The sequence below is a fragment of the Neltuma alba genome, unplaced genomic scaffold (assembly GCF_004799145.2).
Source record: "Neltuma alba isolate B1F8T4 unplaced genomic scaffold, ASM479914v2 tig00005467_pilon, whole genome shotgun sequence".
NCBI classification, from domain to species: Eukaryota; Viridiplantae; Streptophyta; class Magnoliopsida; order Fabales; family Fabaceae; genus Neltuma; species Neltuma alba.
Window position 1 is genome coordinate 9,511 of NW_021634121.1, and position 18,989 is coordinate 28,499.

At 35.1% G+C, this 18,989-nt stretch overlaps 1 protein-coding gene across 4 annotated transcripts; it reads right to left on the bottom strand.

Annotated features, from left to right (window-relative positions):
• Positions 1 to 11,530: 11,530 nt before the first annotated feature.
• On the bottom strand, positions 11,531 to 15,883 carry LOC114747810 (probable protein phosphatase 2C 15). 4 transcript variants are annotated; one of them, XM_028936155.1, is made up of 10 exons: positions 15,550 to 15,883; positions 15,298 to 15,346; positions 14,597 to 14,898; positions 14,176 to 14,347; positions 13,894 to 14,047; positions 13,749 to 13,812; positions 13,414 to 13,521; positions 13,177 to 13,302; positions 12,792 to 13,024; positions 11,531 to 11,902 (listed from the first exon to the last, which is right to left on the bottom strand). In XM_028936155.1, exons 3-10 carry the CDS (start codon positions 14,804 to 14,806, stop codon positions 11,683 to 11,685), a joined length of 1,287 nt encoding a protein of 428 aa, XP_028791988.1. In that variant the 5' UTR covers positions 14,807 to 14,898; positions 15,298 to 15,346; positions 15,550 to 15,883; the 3' UTR covers positions 11,531 to 11,682. The 4 variants fall into 4 exon arrangements, with proteins under 4 accessions (XP_028791988.1, XP_028791987.1, XP_028791989.1 ...); XM_028936154.1 differs by having other exon boundaries at positions 14,597 to 14,908; XM_028936156.1 differs by having other exon boundaries at positions 14,597 to 14,908; positions 15,794 to 15,868.
• Positions 15,884 to 18,989: the final 3,106 nt, after the last annotated feature.

Here is an 18,989-nt window from a genome sequence, read left to right on the forward strand (position 1 = left end):
CCCAAATTATTCAACTAACTCTTATATTTAGGACTGAAAGTAATATAATATAAATATTTATTATTTAATAAAAATCATACCCTTTTTAGTCATTTTACATCTAAATTTGTTTTTAGATTACTCATCTAAATAAGTTTTAACTTTTTCAACTGTATTTTTATAAATGCCAATCCAATCATAACTAACTTAAGGGTGTGTGTTTGGATTAACAGTGACAGAAGTAACTTTTTGTCAATCTCTGACTTTACAGAAGTCAAATTGGATAGAAGTCAGATAGTGTAATGTGATTTATGTTTGGATTAAATTTTATAAAAAAGTCAGTTTGAGAAGTTAAAACTTGTTTAGATAATAAATAGAAAAGTAATTTTGGATACAAAATGACTTAAAAGGACATAGATTTTATTAAGTAGTACATATCTCATATTATACTACCTTTGGTCCTTAATATAAGACCATGTTTGATCTTTATTTTGGTCCTAAATATAAGACCCCAATCCACTTTGTTTTCCATATTTATACATTTTTTTTCCAAAGTAGCCCTTCTAACAATGATAATTCTAATCAATACACTTGATTAGTAAGGATATTTTAGGAAAAACAATACATATTTAGGACAAATAACTAACTCAACTTACTTCCTTAATCTCCTCAAATTAGTCAACTAGCTCTTATAATTAGGACCGAAAGTAATATATATAATGTGACCATTTTAAAAAAAAGTAAGAAAAATAAAATTATTAAAAATAAAGAAATTTAATTTATTATTAGAAAGAAATTATATATATACATAATGTGACCATTTTACAAGAAGTATTGACAATAAAATTATTAAAAATAAAGAAATTTAATTTATTATTAGAAGGAAATTGAAAAATACTAAAAAACTTGATTCAATATATGTAATGGATATATATATACACACACAAATTAGAAATCATACAAATGTAGTATTTTTAAACTAAATACATTACATAACTAACTGAATGCCATGCTCAATACAATTTGGTCTCTGATTGTGTCACGCACATGATTCATTTGTCTTGATCTAGGTAAATTTGATGAGGATGTCTTGCCAACTTGATCATCATTGTCTTCCTCAATTGTACGTTCAGATTGAGCTTGTATAAAATCTCTATCAGTTTCAGAATTTCTTTAGAGAAAATTATGTATAGCCATCGTCGCACAAACTATTTGGACTTGAGTTTTATACTCGTATTTGGGTATCTTGTCTAAGATTCAAAACTTATTCTTCCACACCCCAAAAGTCCTTTCTATAGTCATCAAACTTGAATGATAATAATTGAAGACTTCGTTATAATTTTCAAATCCTAGTTGTCGCCTGAAGTCTAGAAGGTGATAGCGCTCACATCTGTACAGATGAAGATATCCCAGTGGTGTTGGATAGCCAGCATCGACAAAATAATACTTCCCTAATAAATCGTGAAATTATGTTGACAATGTGAAATTAATGCAAATATAAAATGAATTTGACGTAATTAAAATTGAAGCTAATCAAAATATACCTTGAGGTGGATGAGAGAAATCCAAGAATGGAGTTGAGATAGCAGTGTTAAACACACGAGCATCATGTGCAGTACCTTCCCATCCTGCCAACAAAAAAGTAAAGCATATATCCCAATCACATACAAGCATGACATTCTGTGCCAGATATCCCTTTCTCCCGATATATTTGTCTTACTTAGAAAGACTCACCACACATTGTATGTGAGTGCCATCAATTGCTCATATTGCATCTCTAAAATATGGCCAATATCGTTTATCATTTTTTATTTTTGGGTGAGTTATGGAAAACATAGGATCGAGTGGTTTGATATATTTCTCGGATAGACTAAGGCAAGCTTGTAATACTCTATGAAAATGCATACTTACAGTTTCTCCTGAATGTTGAAACCTTGCTTGTATCATCCTACTACATTGTCCATGACTAATTATGTTCAAGAACATAGCAACAATTTCTTCCACTCCCAGGTACTTAGAATTTTGTAAACCATGTTCGACCAGTTTAGAGCATAATCGCATGAACATTTCTTTTTCGATTCGAAGCATGTCATAAGACCGTACTTCATGCTCTTGCAAAATTTCCTGCACCCATAAATTACCTCTTTGCTAACTAGTTCTACGCGGTTCTTTGCACACATAAGGCATCATATATTGACTAACCAATACAGCTACCTCTTCATATTGGGTTATCTCTTCATCTAAAAGGAAAATCAATTGAGATTGTTCATCTTCCTTCGACTCCTCTTGAGACTGTTCATCTTCCTCCATCCACTCAAACATAAACTAATTGTTCCAATTTGCCATAGATAATGTAACCTGTGAGTATGATTAAATTCAACTGTAAGCATTTTTTGTGAGAAACAAATATTTTTGTTGTTGTTAAACATGCAAACACATAAAATCAGTCTAAAAACATGTATCATAAGCTGCAATTACCACCATAAACAACACATATAATCAGTCAACAAGTTACATACTTTCACAATTTCACTAACATTAACTTAGAAATATACAATAACGACTATGGTTCGAGTTAGACAAAATAAAGTCATAATATGTGTCCTAAAATATAGTTCAAGCAAGGGGGTTTCAGGCTTTCAGCCATAATGGTGGGTTGTATGTCATATCCTGTAGCCATGCTACCAAGTATTCTCGTTGTCCTTTTAGTGCAACAACCATTTCTTGAACACTCTTGTGCATTACAAGTCTTAAACATCAGGTTCGAAGGTCAGAGTTACTTGTAATTTCCTCAAGGCAGAGCAATTCAGTCGTAACCTCAGAAATTGATACCTCTTTATTTTGTTTAGTGTTATCGCTCTATCCTTAGATGCAGTAGCTATTGCACTAACTGAATTTGCGATTTATCTTGAGGCTGGAATTTTTTTCCTTTTCTACCTACTAGACCCTTCACCTCTCTTCCTCTTCCCATGGCTTCTTGAACCACTAGCTAGGTGCAGTGTTTGCTATTAAGTTCACGCCTGCCATCTCATCCGTAACTCATACACTAGCACCTCCAAGATCTTCTTTGCTATCCCTTGATCCTTCAAGTAGATCCATTTCAACTCTGTATACATTCTCTTCGTCATCCTCTTGTGTCTGAGGCTGGGTTAAAGATGGTGCCAACATATCCTCTCTAGATACCATCACACCCTAGAATATGGTGTTTAATTCATGAGAAAACTTCAACCCATTGTATCTAAACTTTTCATACTAGGGATTCTCCTGCAAGCATACAATCAACAAAAATGAAAGCCTATAACAAATAATAATACAGCTCATAACTCAAGATTAACAATTATATACCATTTTTTCCTTCTCCCACCACTCATTTGTTGCCACTACTGTATTTGTAGTGGGGTCCCAACCTACACCAGTCTCTTTGGTTAAATTATCCTATGTCCTCCAATCCTTCCTCAAACTATCTAGCCTATTTTTCAATTGCTTCTTCCCATATGATTTCCCTGTTATTGCATTGAATGCAGAGTCAATGTTGTTCCACCCTATCTTTGTAAATGATGTTCCTTGACAATGTTTCCAGTAGATTTACTCCATGCATTCTTTAAGCAACATCTCTGTGGAGCTTGCATCCCACATTGCCTTACCTTTTTCTTTGTTCATAATTCTATGGGAAAATGTCAAAAAGTAATACTACCATTTGTTGATATCTGATCAAAATGGCTGAAATATATCAGTAAAAGCAAAGTCATACCATATGTTGATATTGAATCAACTGGGCCAAAATAATTCAAAAACAACAAAGTCATACCATGTGCTCATATATAATTAAAGGGGCCGAGTTAGATTCAATTCAGACATTAAGTTATTAATCAAAAAATTAAAAGCAAAGTTATACAAATAAGTGCATGGAGTCAAAAAAAGACAAAATTTATGTAATAGCAAAATTGCATTCGGAATAGTAGGGGATTTAGAGGAGAAGAAGGGAAAAGGTCTTTCTTCAACACCGAAAGGGGGAAAAGCATAAATCTAATGCATCCCTCCTAAATTAAACCACTACTGCATCCCTCTAACCTTTTGCTAAAGTCTCTGAAATTGTTTGATATGATCCCTTGCTTGATTATTTATAGAATTTAAAAAAACAGAATAGAAATTTGTTGATATCTAATCAAAGGGGCCGAAATAAGCCTGATTGATCAAGGTCAAAAAGAAATAAGCTTGATTGAATCACCAAAATAAGATAATCACATGAAAATATAAATTTAGATAAAATGGCGATGCGGAAATATGTATACCAACCTGGATGAGAAAAATCATCTTAATTGAGAAATTGAAGTAATCTTCATTCTCAACTAGCAAAATGAAGAAAAGCTAATTGATTGATCACTTTATGCAGGCATATCAGTCATTGTTGTTAAAAAGCCCATATTGCTAGAAGTTCACAGTGAACCAGATCAACAATGAGCTTTTCTTCGATACAAAATAAAAAGGAACATGCAGAAAGAAAGAGTAAGCAACTGTATTCACAAACAAGACCAGTGGCAGCCAAGAAGAAAATCTACAGTATTATCAATTTAAGGGGAAAAAATAGAGATAGGGACAGGGCAATGCCAGAACGGAATATAAAATGAAGAGTCCTTAAAAAAAATTCATCTTCCAACTAGAAACCACAATTACACACACATTGAATGCTAGGAGAATGGTCAGAAAAATCAAACAAGAAAGGACATGGTAGTTGGGGTTTCTATCCGTGTAACCAAGCTACCTAGAGGTAGAAGAACCGAAAACCAAGTAGTGACAGACACATAGAAATGGAATCCACCTACCCAAGAAAAGAGCCAGAACAGAACATGAAAGAAGCACAAATTGGGGTCAAAAAATGAGCAATCAAGAACAACAATATATAATCCAACGGCAGCTAAGAAGAAGCAAAAAAACGAGCAGATCTGGGTCAAAAAATATTGATCTCTTACCAGGTGAACAAAGGAGACCGTCACCAGCATAGACCAGGAGTAGAGGAGATCTGATGATGGTGACAGAATGGATGGCGACCAATGCTTGCAACAAACAAACTGAAGAAGAAGCAACCAAACGGACAACACCAACAAACAAAGGAAGACCACAGTGCAGCGACCCCCACACAAGAACCAGAACAAGGATACGGCAAAAGACGGGGGGGACACTGTGGGGAGATGGCAGAAGACACTGGGAAGATGTGGTTTCACACCTCTGTTCTATTTTATCAAAGGGCCGAAGACCGCAATGTGTCTTTTTTTTTTTTTAACTCTCAAGTGAGAGAAAATACATGCAAGAGAGGGTCAGGGTAGGTAACAAATTTTAAAATGCCATTAATGCTCTAACGGCATTATTGAATGCCCTGTCAATTGGAAAAAAATAGCTCAAGGGAGCTTATTGCAAAACTCCATTTGAGGGCCAAAAGTCATATCCCCAAAACATGAACCCAAACATCTTTTTTTCCCATACCTTCAACTTCTCCGGTTGGGATGCACGTTTGAGGGCCCATACGGCATCCTAAACACACCCTAAGTTTGTGAAAATCAGTTAAAATAAAAGTTAGTTTTCCTACCATGAAGCCAAACACACTTCTTGTTATTAATCATCAAAACTTTTGGCGTGTTCCAAACTTTTCTAGAGATCTCACTAGTGTCTCCAAGTTTCTTCCTCGTTCATGTTAATAGGTATTTTGAGTTTCATCTTGTAACCATCAGGTGGTTGAGTGGTTCTCTTGATGAATACGATCATATCAGATGGGGACTATATTCTTTTAGTCTTGAAGATTTTACAACTCAAGCATAAGGCACGACCTACTTTTATTTCTGTCAAGAATCGAAGTTTAACTTATTGTATTTGTACAATATAATAGGAGATTTTTCAACAATTTTTCATATGTTTAAGCCTTGTGTTTATCTCATTTATTACTGTTTTGAAATTGTGGATCCATGTCTTCATTTTAACAGTGTCCTTTGTAATTTTTGTCTTGTTCAATATTTCAGCAGTTGTTCAATATTTTGTAGCAGAGATATACCGATAGCCTATACATCCCTATGTATTTGTTGTTATGTATCTTTGTTAAACTTGAGCATAACAAGTCACGGGTTGGGTTTTAGAGGGAATTAATCAATTGGCTTAGTGCACTCCAAAACAACTTATTCACGTAATTTGAGGTATAAATTTTTTTACATTCTAATCTTAATCTTGTATTCTATAAATCACGATTGAAATATTGTTTTTAAAGAGAGAAAATTACAATGAGATATCAAGGAAAAAAATAATTATTAAAAAGTCCTAATAACAATCTAAGGAGCCTATAATGACAAATTTCAGAATAGAAAATGATAACTTTTAAGATTTATTTTGTAATTATTTTTTTATTTGAAATCTTATTATAATTCTCCTTTTAAAGAACCCCACTACTAATTCAAATAAGCTCTACGAAATGGTAAAACTTGAATTTCCATTTATATTATTATGAGTCACGTAAACATGCCCCCCTCCCTTTTTGCCCTTATTCTGAAGATGACAATCTAGATTGCAATGGCCTAGCCTAATAGCCCCACCATTGCTCTCCGAAGGTGGCCACACGCGTGTAATCTTTCAATCTGGGCTTCAGCTTTTTCACATCAGTTTTTGTCCCAACTAGACTCTAATGGCCCCGACGAACATTAACGTCCAAATATGTCAACGGTAACATGTACTACCTCCGGTCGTAATTAGAACCAGAGGTAGTATTTTAAACTTTATCCTAATTATTGTCAAGTTACCATAGACTATAGAAGTCCTCTTGACATGCCTCATTTTTGTTTCTGACGGTATTCTTTTGATTCTTTACAACTCCAGGACAAGTCACAGCCTACTTTCATCTCTAAGTGTCAAAGTCAAGAATCATGACCAATTATGCATTATAATTTGTCTCTCTCTTTTTTTTTTAGCCATTCTTAATTGTGATATCACTCATTCTGATAAAGAAGTTTCCTATTGTGTTGCATGCTAACATATGAAGCTCACCAGCTACCCTAAACCTCCTTCATCATTTTTTATCCTAAACCCCTTGATTTGGCAAATTAGTGGGGTTCTGCTCCTCTATCATCCTCGCAAAGGTTCCTCTGTTGAGTTAGCTTTCATGGATGCATTCTTTTGTTGTATTTTCATTCACCTAACGAAAATTTTAGAAGCCGATTCTTTGTTCATGGATTTCAATTAAGACCTTAAATTCCAAAAAGAAACACATCCTTACTTCCTAACTTAAAAATGGAATTATTCAGAGTATTCTGTTGATTTATGCCCATCAGCAAAATGGATCATGTTAGAAGAGTAAGGAGATAAAAATTATATGTATTATGGAATGAGATGATTACATCAATATATACAAGAGAAAGGAATAATAAATCCCAATAAAAGACAATAAATCAAGAGATAAATATAAATCAAATCATGTTAACAAAATATACCAATAGTCCCATTGCAAGGAAGCACAGACATAACATGAGGTTGTCAATACATGAGTATCTCTCTTGTTTCTTGTTATTGGCTTGCCTTCTTAAGTTCGGCAACATCCTACTTAACAAGAGCTTATCAACAAATCATTCATTGCTAGCTATTGCTCCATTTGATACTGCCATTGGGGGGGGGGGAGAAAATCATGTTACATTTCCCAAAAAAATATTTGATTTTGCTTGGTATCCGCTTCTTTGTCCTTATATAACAAACACATACTTTCATAGGCAAAGCACAAGACAACCATGGAGTACAAAAACCTGTCACTCATCTATCTGATTCTAAATTATTCTTGCGATATACTACCTCCGGTCCTTAATATAAGACCCTGTTTGACTTTTTGTTTGGTCCTAATTATAAGACCCCAATCTATTTTTTCTCTCATATTTATACATTTTTTTCCAAGATAGTCCTTCTAATAATGATAGTTCTAGCCAATACACTTAATTAGCAAGGATATTTTAGGAATGACAACACTTATTTATTACAAATAACTAACTTAACTTACTTCCTTAATTTCTTCAAATAAGTCAACTGGGTCTTATAATTAGGACCGGAGGTAGTATTTAAATTACTTATCAATGAAAAAACACAATCAACTAAATTTGAGACATTTAATTTATTTTAAATGCTGAAGAAGGAAGATGCGAAGAGAGGGAGCGAGGAATGAGTGTTGAGGATACCACAAGGCTGAGCGATCTAACCAACTCCAGGAGAGGAGCAATGGAGACAAGCTAGTCGTGACCAAAGTGAATGACGCTAAGGTGACTCCCAACTTGTGAGCGATGCCGTGCGACAGTAATGAGGGGCTAAGTGTGAATGTCGCTGGCGAGCGGCCAACGGTGATGCCACTGCTATTAGAGAGTAAGGGACTGTTTGCTTTCACCTTTCAGTGGGAGAAAAACAGCTTATTTGGCCAGAACGCGAAATGGTGCAATATGGCTGAAATTGGAAGCGTTTGTAATGACGGTGGAGCAATTTAACTTTTGGGTGAAAAGCCACAATAACTGACAAACAAAAATTTGAAGCTCACGGCTTTTGAAAAGTGAAGAGAGAAGATTAAAAGAAAAAAACTTGGATCCCAACTTTAAAGAAATTTATCTTAAATCACATCTTTCTATCTAACTTATATCCAAATTTATACTCCTTCTAGTTCGAAACATAATTATCAAATTTTTCATATTAATATAATATATAGATATATATGCTAATTCTTAATATAAGAACTAGATAACTAATTTGTAAATATAAAAAAAATTAAGTTAATTATCTATAATAAATAGATGTTGTTTTCTTTAAAATATCCCATAAATCAGGTGCATTGAAGCTATCCCTTGATGAAATCTCATTAACATCTGTAATTAGCATAGGGATTATTTAAGGACAAAATGAATAAATATAAGATAAAATAGATTGTGGTCTTATAAGTCTCTAAGTAGCTCTTATATTAAGAACCGGGGTTAATATTATTTAATAAAATCCATGTCTTTTCCAATCATTCATGTCCTTTTCAATCATTTTATAACTAAACTTGATTTTCCAATAATAATCCAAACAACTTTACTTTTATAAAATTGCTTATTTACAAAAGTTATTCCAAACACAAATCACATCACCCAATTTAATTTTTCTAAAAGTCAAATTAAAAATAAGGTAATTTTTCTACCACTAATCCAAACAGTCATTAAAGAATATGAGGGCTTTACAGTGCAATGTTTGAGGTGAAGGACTAAGGGTGAGCCGTGAATGAAACACCAAAGTGAAGAGTAAAGGGAAACAACAGCATATAAGTGAGAGTGAGAGACCATTAAAATTTTATTTATTATATAAAAAATAATTATCACCCTCAGGTTAGACCACACCAAGTAGTTTGATGCCTTGGTCTGAAGTCCACTCTAACCCCGACTAGTCAGTCTGGTCCAATGGGTCTAATCATCTCGTTATATTCTTCCGGTCCTTAATATAAGACATATTTAATTAATTTGATTAAATTAAAGAAGTTAGGTAAGTTAATTAATTACAAAAAATATAACATGTTTTCCTTAAAATATTATAATCATCTTTCTTAATATCCTTCCTCCCTCTTTTACTTGATTATGGTTGAAGGAGTATTCATAGGGATAATTTAAGAAAAATTGATAAATATGAGAAATAGGTCTTATATTTAGAATCAAAATTAACTCAATAATTAGGTTCTATATTAAGAACTGGAGGAATATTACAATTTTGCTGGATTGGATAGGATCAGACTAGATTAACTCGTGTTAGGCCAGAGAAACAGGTTTTTGAACAGCATAGAAGGCGATACAAGTGCTTCTCCCCTTTTGTGCAAATCCACATTTCTAGAGATTTTCATTTTATGAACTTATTTTGACTTCGCATATTTGGGGGGTGTGTGAACTGTGAAGGACGCTTTTTTTCCTTTTGACATCGTGAAGTACGCATCCTTTATAGAGAATTCAACTTCTTTTTTCCACAGCAATTTTGAGTGATACCGAACATGGTTAACACGCTACCAATTGAAACCCCAATTGGATGGCTGACAATTTCCAATGTTTTCGAAGTCTTATAAATTACAGTGGGTGAAGCTTAATTTCAATACTCAGTGAAGATGAAAAAGAAATGAGTTTAGATGAAAAAAAGAGTTTAGGTGCTTATTAAAATGATGAGCACCTTAAACTTATCAAATTTGATTAGTTCAAATCTGAAAATCAATTTTTTTTATTTTTATTTTTTTAAAAAATAATTATTTTAATAAGAATAAAATTTAAAATAAAAATATTATTGTAAATATTATTTTAAAAAATTATTTTTTATTTAAACATAATTTACTAAAAATTTTAAATGTAAACCATTTAAATCAAATCTAAATAATCCAAATCTATTCAGTTTGTACCGGCCAAGAAACCTAGCTTTCCTATCATGGCATGTGAACCCCACGCTAATGATTATAAGATATACTTTTAACAGGTAAGTCCTTTTTTTTTTTCAACCTTGATTTTAACCGGTGAGTCTAAGCTCCATTGTGTATCATCTATAAAATGACACCAATAAATTTCCCAAAGCTCAATCCAGCTTTTGCAAATTAAAAGCGATGCTCATTTTGTAATAACTTGAGAATCTACATAGAGCCAGGAAATCAGGCTTAAAAAAATACATAGAACCAGAAAAACAAGTCAAACCTATAAGGACAACCCATTTAAGCTTAAAAATTATGAGAATTGGGTTTAAAATTTTTTCTTTAAAAAAAAAGCTTAAAAAAGTTGACCTTATAAGAATGAAGGCTTAAACAAGCTAACCTTACAAGGCCGATGACCAACCCGTTTAAGTCTTTATATATAATTTTTGTTTTTTTAATTTTTTATATAATTTACATTGTTAATGATATTTCAAATATTTATTTATTATTATCATTTTAGATAATAATTTGTTCAATTAAATTTTTTAAAAAAATATGTTAATTTAGTCTTTAATAATAATTTGATTTATATTCTGTGTCGATATTTTTAAACTCTATATATATATTTTATAAGAGAGCATTTTTATACCTATATAACTTATAATTCTATAATTTGAATGAGAAATTTATAACTTTCAACAATAATATATCTCAAATTAAAGTAAAATAATAACTAGACTGCAAAATTTAAAAGTAAAATTTCTATGAACAAGTAAAACTTGATATTTTTACCACTAAAAAAACACAATTGATGATAGTCATAAGAAAGTTTCAAAAAATTGATAATATTTCTCTATTGCACTTTTGCATCATTGATGAAACTTTTTAATAATATTATCCTATTGATGGATATTTTAAATGATCTTGGATGTTGATATTTAGATATGATGATGTTGTGTTTATGACTTAATTTTATTCATATTTATACTTTTTATTAATAATTTCATTGCTTTATTTTTATTATTTTTGATAAAACATATAAAAAAATATAAAAAATTATATTTTTTAAAACAGGCTAAAAACCTGCAGGGAGTCAAGCAAAACAAGATATTTCTAAAATTTTAGGCCTATAGGACCACATTGTAGGAGGGGCTGACCCATATTCCCGATTCTAAGTTCATACATATACATCCGTCACTACTTAATAGTGGGATCTAAGCAATTATTTGACCTATAAAAATCATAACTACAAGAAAAACGGGGGGAAATGAGAGTGAATAGGTAAAGAAAAGCTACGAGACTCTAATTCCGCTAGGACGCTTGCCTTCCATGGCGTCCTTCTTGATGCGACAATCAGCGCAAAGAAAGGGGCCTTGCCAAGGCTTAGTGGTGGTAGAGAAAATGGAGCCAGCATGAACAGATATGCCTTCACTTGAAGCAATATCTTTCTGGCACACTGCGCACACAAAAATCCCAGAGGTTGATTCCCCTGAATTCCCTTCGTTCCCTAATCTGCAACATTTGCTTAAATTTTCATATTTATGAAATAACAATGAAAAAGATATGCGTGAAAAAAGAAGATATATGAAAAGAGTCTAAGAACAATAGACAAAACCTAATTGAACTTATTTAAGCGTTTACTAGTAGGCTGTATAATGAAAATGTAATTCATGGAGGAATAGTTTTCAGACCAGTAAATCACGTGATGAACATCTAATATGTCATGTTCAGATATCAAGTTTTTTGTTGAAAAACTTGATAGCAAATATCCGACAAGAGTTCAATGGAAATCTGGGAAAATTAGAAGAACATAGTCAGGCGTAGTTGTTGGGCGAATAAAATCATAATACTCTCATCAAATTGCAATTTCAGAACATTCTGACATCTGAGATTAGCTTGCAAGTTGCAGAGCTATAAGAGGAATAGAATCCAAAGTAGGACTAAGTGGAAGAAGAATCCATGAATACTCAATTATTTATCAAACGTAACATGCTTAGGCTTACACGAGAACGCACGGTTCAGTGATAAAAATATGAGGCCCTATAAAAGAGAGAAGATAAAGGCCCTTTGCAAGTTTTCTATTTCAAAAGTTTATAATCTGCATGTTAAAATCACACCTAAAATCCAGCTCTAATTCGAAACTGCTCAAAAATTGGGGCGACTTCCTCTCTCTCTCTCTCTCTCTGTTCCTTTGAAAAGATCATCCTCTTTCTTTTATCTGTCTCTCTTCTTTTTCCTTATCTCAAACTTCAAGCAAATGTTAGCCATCACTTTTAACAGCATAAAATCTCACGGGGCAAACAGATGTTCGAAGAAGGAAACCATGATGCGAGTCATTGTCATGAGATTCGTATGATCCCTCCAAAAATTAAAATTTTTCCCTCAAAGAATGCGAGATTACCTTTCAGCGAGCATTGCTGATCCTTCTTCAAACAATTCCTCTACTATATTAACAGCTGCAAGCCTCTTTGACAGCTTACTAGCAGAATCACTGGATTTCTTCCTGAACAGTAAAGCTCTCAATTTACTCTGCTTTTTGGGGGGAGGAGGCGGTGGCACTCCAGTATCAGGAGGAATTATGTCAACTACTATGCAAGTTGTATCGTCCCTTAAACCTCTTGTCCTTAATGCTTCCTGAATGACAAGGGAAATAATTACAGGCTTAAGCATATATGAATATGAGCACAAATGTCAGATATGTTCAACATGAATCTTAAGTCAAACCTCAGGCTAAAAGAAACATTGGCTTGATAAAAATTAGCAGAAAGCATTTTGAAGCACGTTACCTTCACAACCTGCCTAGCAGCAAGTTCAGCAGGCAAACCCCGACAAGATTTTGCAGCCATTTCTGAGGATAGAGCATCCCAGATGCCATCAGAAGCAATTATAAGCCTCCCACCAGCATTTGACAGCTATAATATAGGAGTAGTGTCAGGTTTCATCCTGAAGACAGACCTAACAGCACGCGTAGGTTTAAGAAACAAAGCTTGAAAGTAGAAGATATTATCTCCAAATAATGATACCTTCACTTGTTTGACATACGGTATTGGAACTATAAACTCCCCTACATCCACATCTCCAATTGACCGAGAAAGGCACAGACCCCCTGGCCAGCAACGAAGAGGACCAATCTGAAATGATTCAGAAACACTACCTTCAAAAAGATAATGATTGGATATGCAAGATATGAAGTACTTAACATGGAAGAGGAAAAGAGAGAGAAAGAGGATAAGAGGATAAGCCAAAAAAAAAAAAAAAAGCAAAGAAAAAGAAAAATGATTGAGTTCTCTCTTCCTTTTTTTTTTTTTTTTTTCAGTTTTTAGAAGCAAAAGGGGATATTAAGATAATATGTTCCCACCTCAGCACCACCGCAAATACTAAGCCTTCCAACTTCACCTCCACTTGCAGTAATACGTTCTCTCCTGCAAATACAGACAGTGCAAGTGATTACCATGCGCACACAGAACAAAATAACCAAGTAAGGCCGAGAGATAAAATCATACTCTTCAATATTCTCTTCAAGTCTGTGATCAACAGTTAAGTTAGTAATAGGGCCACCTTGGGCGTCTAGTATGCAACGGGAATCTCCAACAGATGCTACCGTCACAGTCCATCTATCAACTATCACAAATGTTGCTGTAGTGCCAGAAGTTTCTCCTGGAGGAAACCAGATAGGACACAAATTAGATAAGAATAATCTAATGCCAGGTCTTCCTGTTCCATATTTCATTTCCCTCCGTCATCAAGGGGAGGGAGGAAAGGGAATAAGGGCCATAACTCCACACCTCTGCTCTGAAACTCCTTGTCAGTCTTCACAAACCCAGCAACCAATGCCCTAGGTAATGCCTGAAGCCACTCCTCTCTTCCAATACGTTGAGGAAGGGCACTCAAAATGTGATTTAACAAATTTTCTCTGCTAAAAATTGCTGCAGCATTTCCATTGTGACCATCAAAGATCTGCAAAAATGGAATACATTAGCAACCATCTCAAAAGATGATGTCCTTTTCCTTAACAAATATTCACTTTGGCACACAAATCAAATCTACGATCTGAACATTTGTCCCTACACTCTCGAGTCAAAAGATATATGAATTTTCCACTCATACAAACCAGAACCGAAAAACCAGTAATCCTCAAACTGGCAGTTGCTCTTTCACACAGAGCATGTGGCAAAAAAAAATATAAGACAGAAATGGAGAAAATACCGCATATACAGAAAATGGTGATGAAGAACTTCCAGGTATTCGCTGACAATCAGTCTTTATTAAAAAGTAATCTTCCCCTTTCTTAGACTGTGCAGCATGTCCATATCTCACTGTGGGCTTCTCCATCTTCTCACTCTTCATCTCCCTGCTTATCAATGCAGCAAGAGGCACAAGATTACGATGATGACGCCTCCCTCCACCAGACGCCATATCTTGGCCACCAAAACCTTTTTCTCGGACCGAGATCTCAAATTTAGTAAGCTCTCTTTCTCACAAGCATATTTGAACTCCAAAGGAGGACACTACAGCACACTACACAAAGAAATCAGCAACACCCAGTAATTTGCAGAAAAACAAAAAAACGAAACTGGCTTCAGATCAACTTCATCCAACTTGATCTGCACTCATCAGAAACGAAGTTGTCAAGCTAGGATCGATCCATTACAAACTGATCTCCAGCAATAATTAGGCTAAAGTAAAACCAAACTGATAAAGCATACTAGACTACAAGTGTAACAACAATTTGTTTCATCAAACTTTGCCTTCGACCGAACTTTATGGGAAATGACATTTGAAGTTCCAAGGTCATCACTACTTATTTTAATTTCGAGAAAGAAGAAACTTGAGGTTTGTGACATGGTTTTTAAAGCAACCAAACAGAGTAAAAATTCCCAACAAAAGAATTAATGTAGCTGAATTACCCGTGAGAATGTCTGTCTGCGTGCCCCGCAAAACAAGATGCAGATCTGACTGCGAAGTAAGCAAATACACAGAGGAGAAGAACGGAAGATATCAACTCAGATACGATACGCGTACTGATGACAAGGTATGAACTGTAAACCCAATAATCTAAACCGAAACCTTCGATTAAAAAAAGCTAATTTCTTGGGATGGATTAAGAATTAAGAAATTGGGGATAGTTAAAAAAGGCAATAAAATATTTCAGGACCAACCCAGGTCAGCTTCTGAACAAATTTTCCTCGCCAAGCACCTGTACAGAGATGCTCTTAAATTATGTATTCTATTTTCCAACCAGAAAGGATAACACAAAGCACATGCCATGGGAGCTTGGTGTCAAGCTAGCCTCCATACATTTGAGGGAAAGAGGAGAGACAAAGTGGCTTTGCTGACTATGAAGCCTACCGTCCCTAGAAAAGATCGCACATTCAGTTTCTGATAAAAGTTGGGATCACAAACCTTTTTTTCTCTGATTCCTTTTGCCGGAGGAAAAAGTCAACACAATTTTCTTCCATCACAGAAAATTTACGTAAGAACTAACAAACGGCAACAAATTTAATTGGTGATTCGGGCAAAATATGTACTTATTGTTCTGGTGCGCTTGTCCCTGGGAAAGAAAATTGCATCGTCATTTTCCGGACGCATCACATATATATATTTGCTTCGGTCTTTGGACCTAAATCTCAATGAAACTCCTATCTTTTTTCTGCTAGATTCCTCTTCCACCTTTATTATTTTTTCAAAAAAGTTAATATAATCTTTTGATCCGTCAAATTTGTAATTATTTTTGTTTTAATCCCTTAAATTTTAAACTATAGGTTTTGATCCTTCACGAAGTAAAATGATCCAAGTTTTTACTAGATTGTAAAGACCAATGTTTTAAATGAAAAGAAACCTAAGAAACTAAAATCTATGGTTTGAAATTTAAGGGACCAATAACTAACAAAACAAAAAATAAAAGTATATGAGACAAGCGAGGGACGAAGTGCAAGAATGTTAGAGCGAGAGAGTGAAACAGAGAGTGAGGGTGTGCAACAGAGGTTTCCGATCAATCAAGGGAAACCTCCTAACGGAGGGAAGGAGCATCGATGGGAGGATGAACCAATATTGGAGAAGGGAAGTTCCTATCCCAGAACAAGGGGGCAAACAGATAGAGATGTTAAAATGGATGAAACTGAAGGGTCTAAGAACCAGTATGAGAACCCACAACCCCCAGAAAAAGCCAAACAGGAAGGAAAGTCTCAAATATCTTACAAAAGTAAACTCCTGGGGCAAAATGAAGAAGAGATGGATAGAGACTTGGAAGAACAGATGAAAGAATGGCTGGAGGAGGAAGAAGAGGTCACGCCTTCTCTAACTGATGAGGAAAAAGACTAATGGACTCACTACCAAACTAAATATGGATGATGCAAGGTAGCAAGAACTTTGTTGGCCTTAGAAGGATGCACTTATTCTCACTATTCTAGGAGGAGTTGCTAATCTGAAAGGCATGAGGGACAGAATTTGGTGGCTTTTCAGAACAAAAAACTTTGAACTGATTGATTTACCCAATAACTATTTTGTGCTCCGATCTGAAGATAAAAGCTTATGCCGTAAACTGATGCTTGATGGTCATTGGCTATATCAGGGACGCTATATAGCAATGCAAAGATAGAGTCCAAATTTTAATCCCTACTGGAATAACGTGAGGAAAGTAGCGATTTGGATTAGAGTACCTACGTTGCCAATGCATTGTTATTCAGAAGAATGTATGTGGGAATTAGGCAACATGATTGGGAAAGCTTTGAAAGCTGACATGAATACGCTTGCCCAGTCAAACAGCAGTAGCAGTCATACAGTGGAACGAGGGAAGTTTACAAGGGTTAGTGTAGAGGTTGATCTGAATAAAAAAACTCCAATCCAGATTTGTCATTCGGAGAACCATCTATACGGTCGAGTATGAAGGACTAGATGTGATATGCTTCAAGTATGGGTTATATGGTCACAGCCAGGAGAGATGCCCCTTGAATGGTGAGAAGGGGCAGGAATCGACGGAGAAGAGAGATTCCGCCATAAAAGTCAATCAACCGGAGAACTTCAACAAGGAAAAGAACAACTTGTTCAGTGTGCCAGGGGTGACCTCTGTTGAACCGTACGGTCCATGGATGAAAGCAACAAAAACTTTCAAAGCTAGGTACCCAAGAACGGAGGTAGAAGGGAGAAGTCAGGAAAAAGTGGGTACTACTAGCAGACCTATGGCAAAAGAGCAGAAGACTAAGCTGGGGTCAAGATATGATGTGTTGCGCAATTTAGGGGAGCCAGTCACATCAACAGATCAAGCTATAGGACTCAAAACAAAAGAAAAGGAAATGATAAAGGAATGGAAAAAGAAAGTTGTCAAAGAGGATGTACCAAAAGGTAAAGAGAATGCTGGAAAGAAAGAGAAACAAGTTAAGGAGACATCATTAGGGTCTGAGCAAAGATTAAAAGGGAAGCAGAAGCAAGGAGAGATGACGTCGGATGTTGATGAAAGGAGGAAGACGTTGAATGAACATAGGAAAAGCCAGGAAAATAGGGAGAATATAAATAATGATGTTGTGGGCCCTGAGATAAGCCCAGTTTCAAATGGACCAAGTGGAGTGTTAAGAGGACAGAATAGGAAGAAAACAGAGAGCAAAAAAAGGGGGCAAGCCACGAGGCCCAAGATAGTCTCACCGGTACTCAAGAGGAAACCAGCATCCACAAGAGCCCACCAGTTGGTTGTTGGGTCACGTTTGCACACTAGACCACTTGACTTCAACCAATAAAGGAAAATATAAAACTAGGTTCGGGCATAGACAAAACGAAGGTGCCTGATCACCACATATCGGAAAAATATTGTCTTCATACCCTACAATGAGACCGAATACGGAGCTTCTGATAGGCTCTGGAAATCAGGAAAAAGATACAGGGGAAGGGAATGATTGTTGGTACGAAACGCAAGATGATGTCAAGGAGGCGGAAGAGGATGATGAGAAATTGACCAATGTCGGCCCAACACTGTAAGAAGGTACTGCTCAGTCCTCCCTTTTGTTAACTTCTATTTTAATAATGAATTTGATGGCTTGGAATTGCCACGGAGCAGCCTCAAAATTATTTCCTGGTATTGTCCGAGATTTGATAAAAGGGAGGAATGTGAATATTCTAGTCCTGATAGAAACTCGCATCAGTGGTGTGAAAGCTGACAAAATCATTCGATGTCTAGGTTATAATAGGTGGATCAGACTTGAGGCTACTAGATTTGCAAGGGGTATTTGGGTTCTTTGGCAGGAGGAAGACTTTACAATTCGCTACATTGCTTCCTCTACCCAATTTCTCCACCTTGGAGTGGTAGGCAGCGATTCACAACAGGAACTTTATATTACCTGTGTTTATGCTGAACCTTGTGGTATTCTTCGAAATTTTCTCTAGGAAGACTTGATGACTTTGAGCACAAATACATCTAGTCCATGGTTAGTTATAGGAGATTTTAACGCTTACTTATCTAGTGAAGACAAAAAAGGTGATGCTACTCCAAATTTTAGATCAATGCAAACCTTTAATAATTGTATTCATCATTCTGGTTTGATAGAGTTAGACATGGTGGGGGACAAATTCACTTGGGAAAGGAATAATATCAAAGAAAAAATTGACTAGG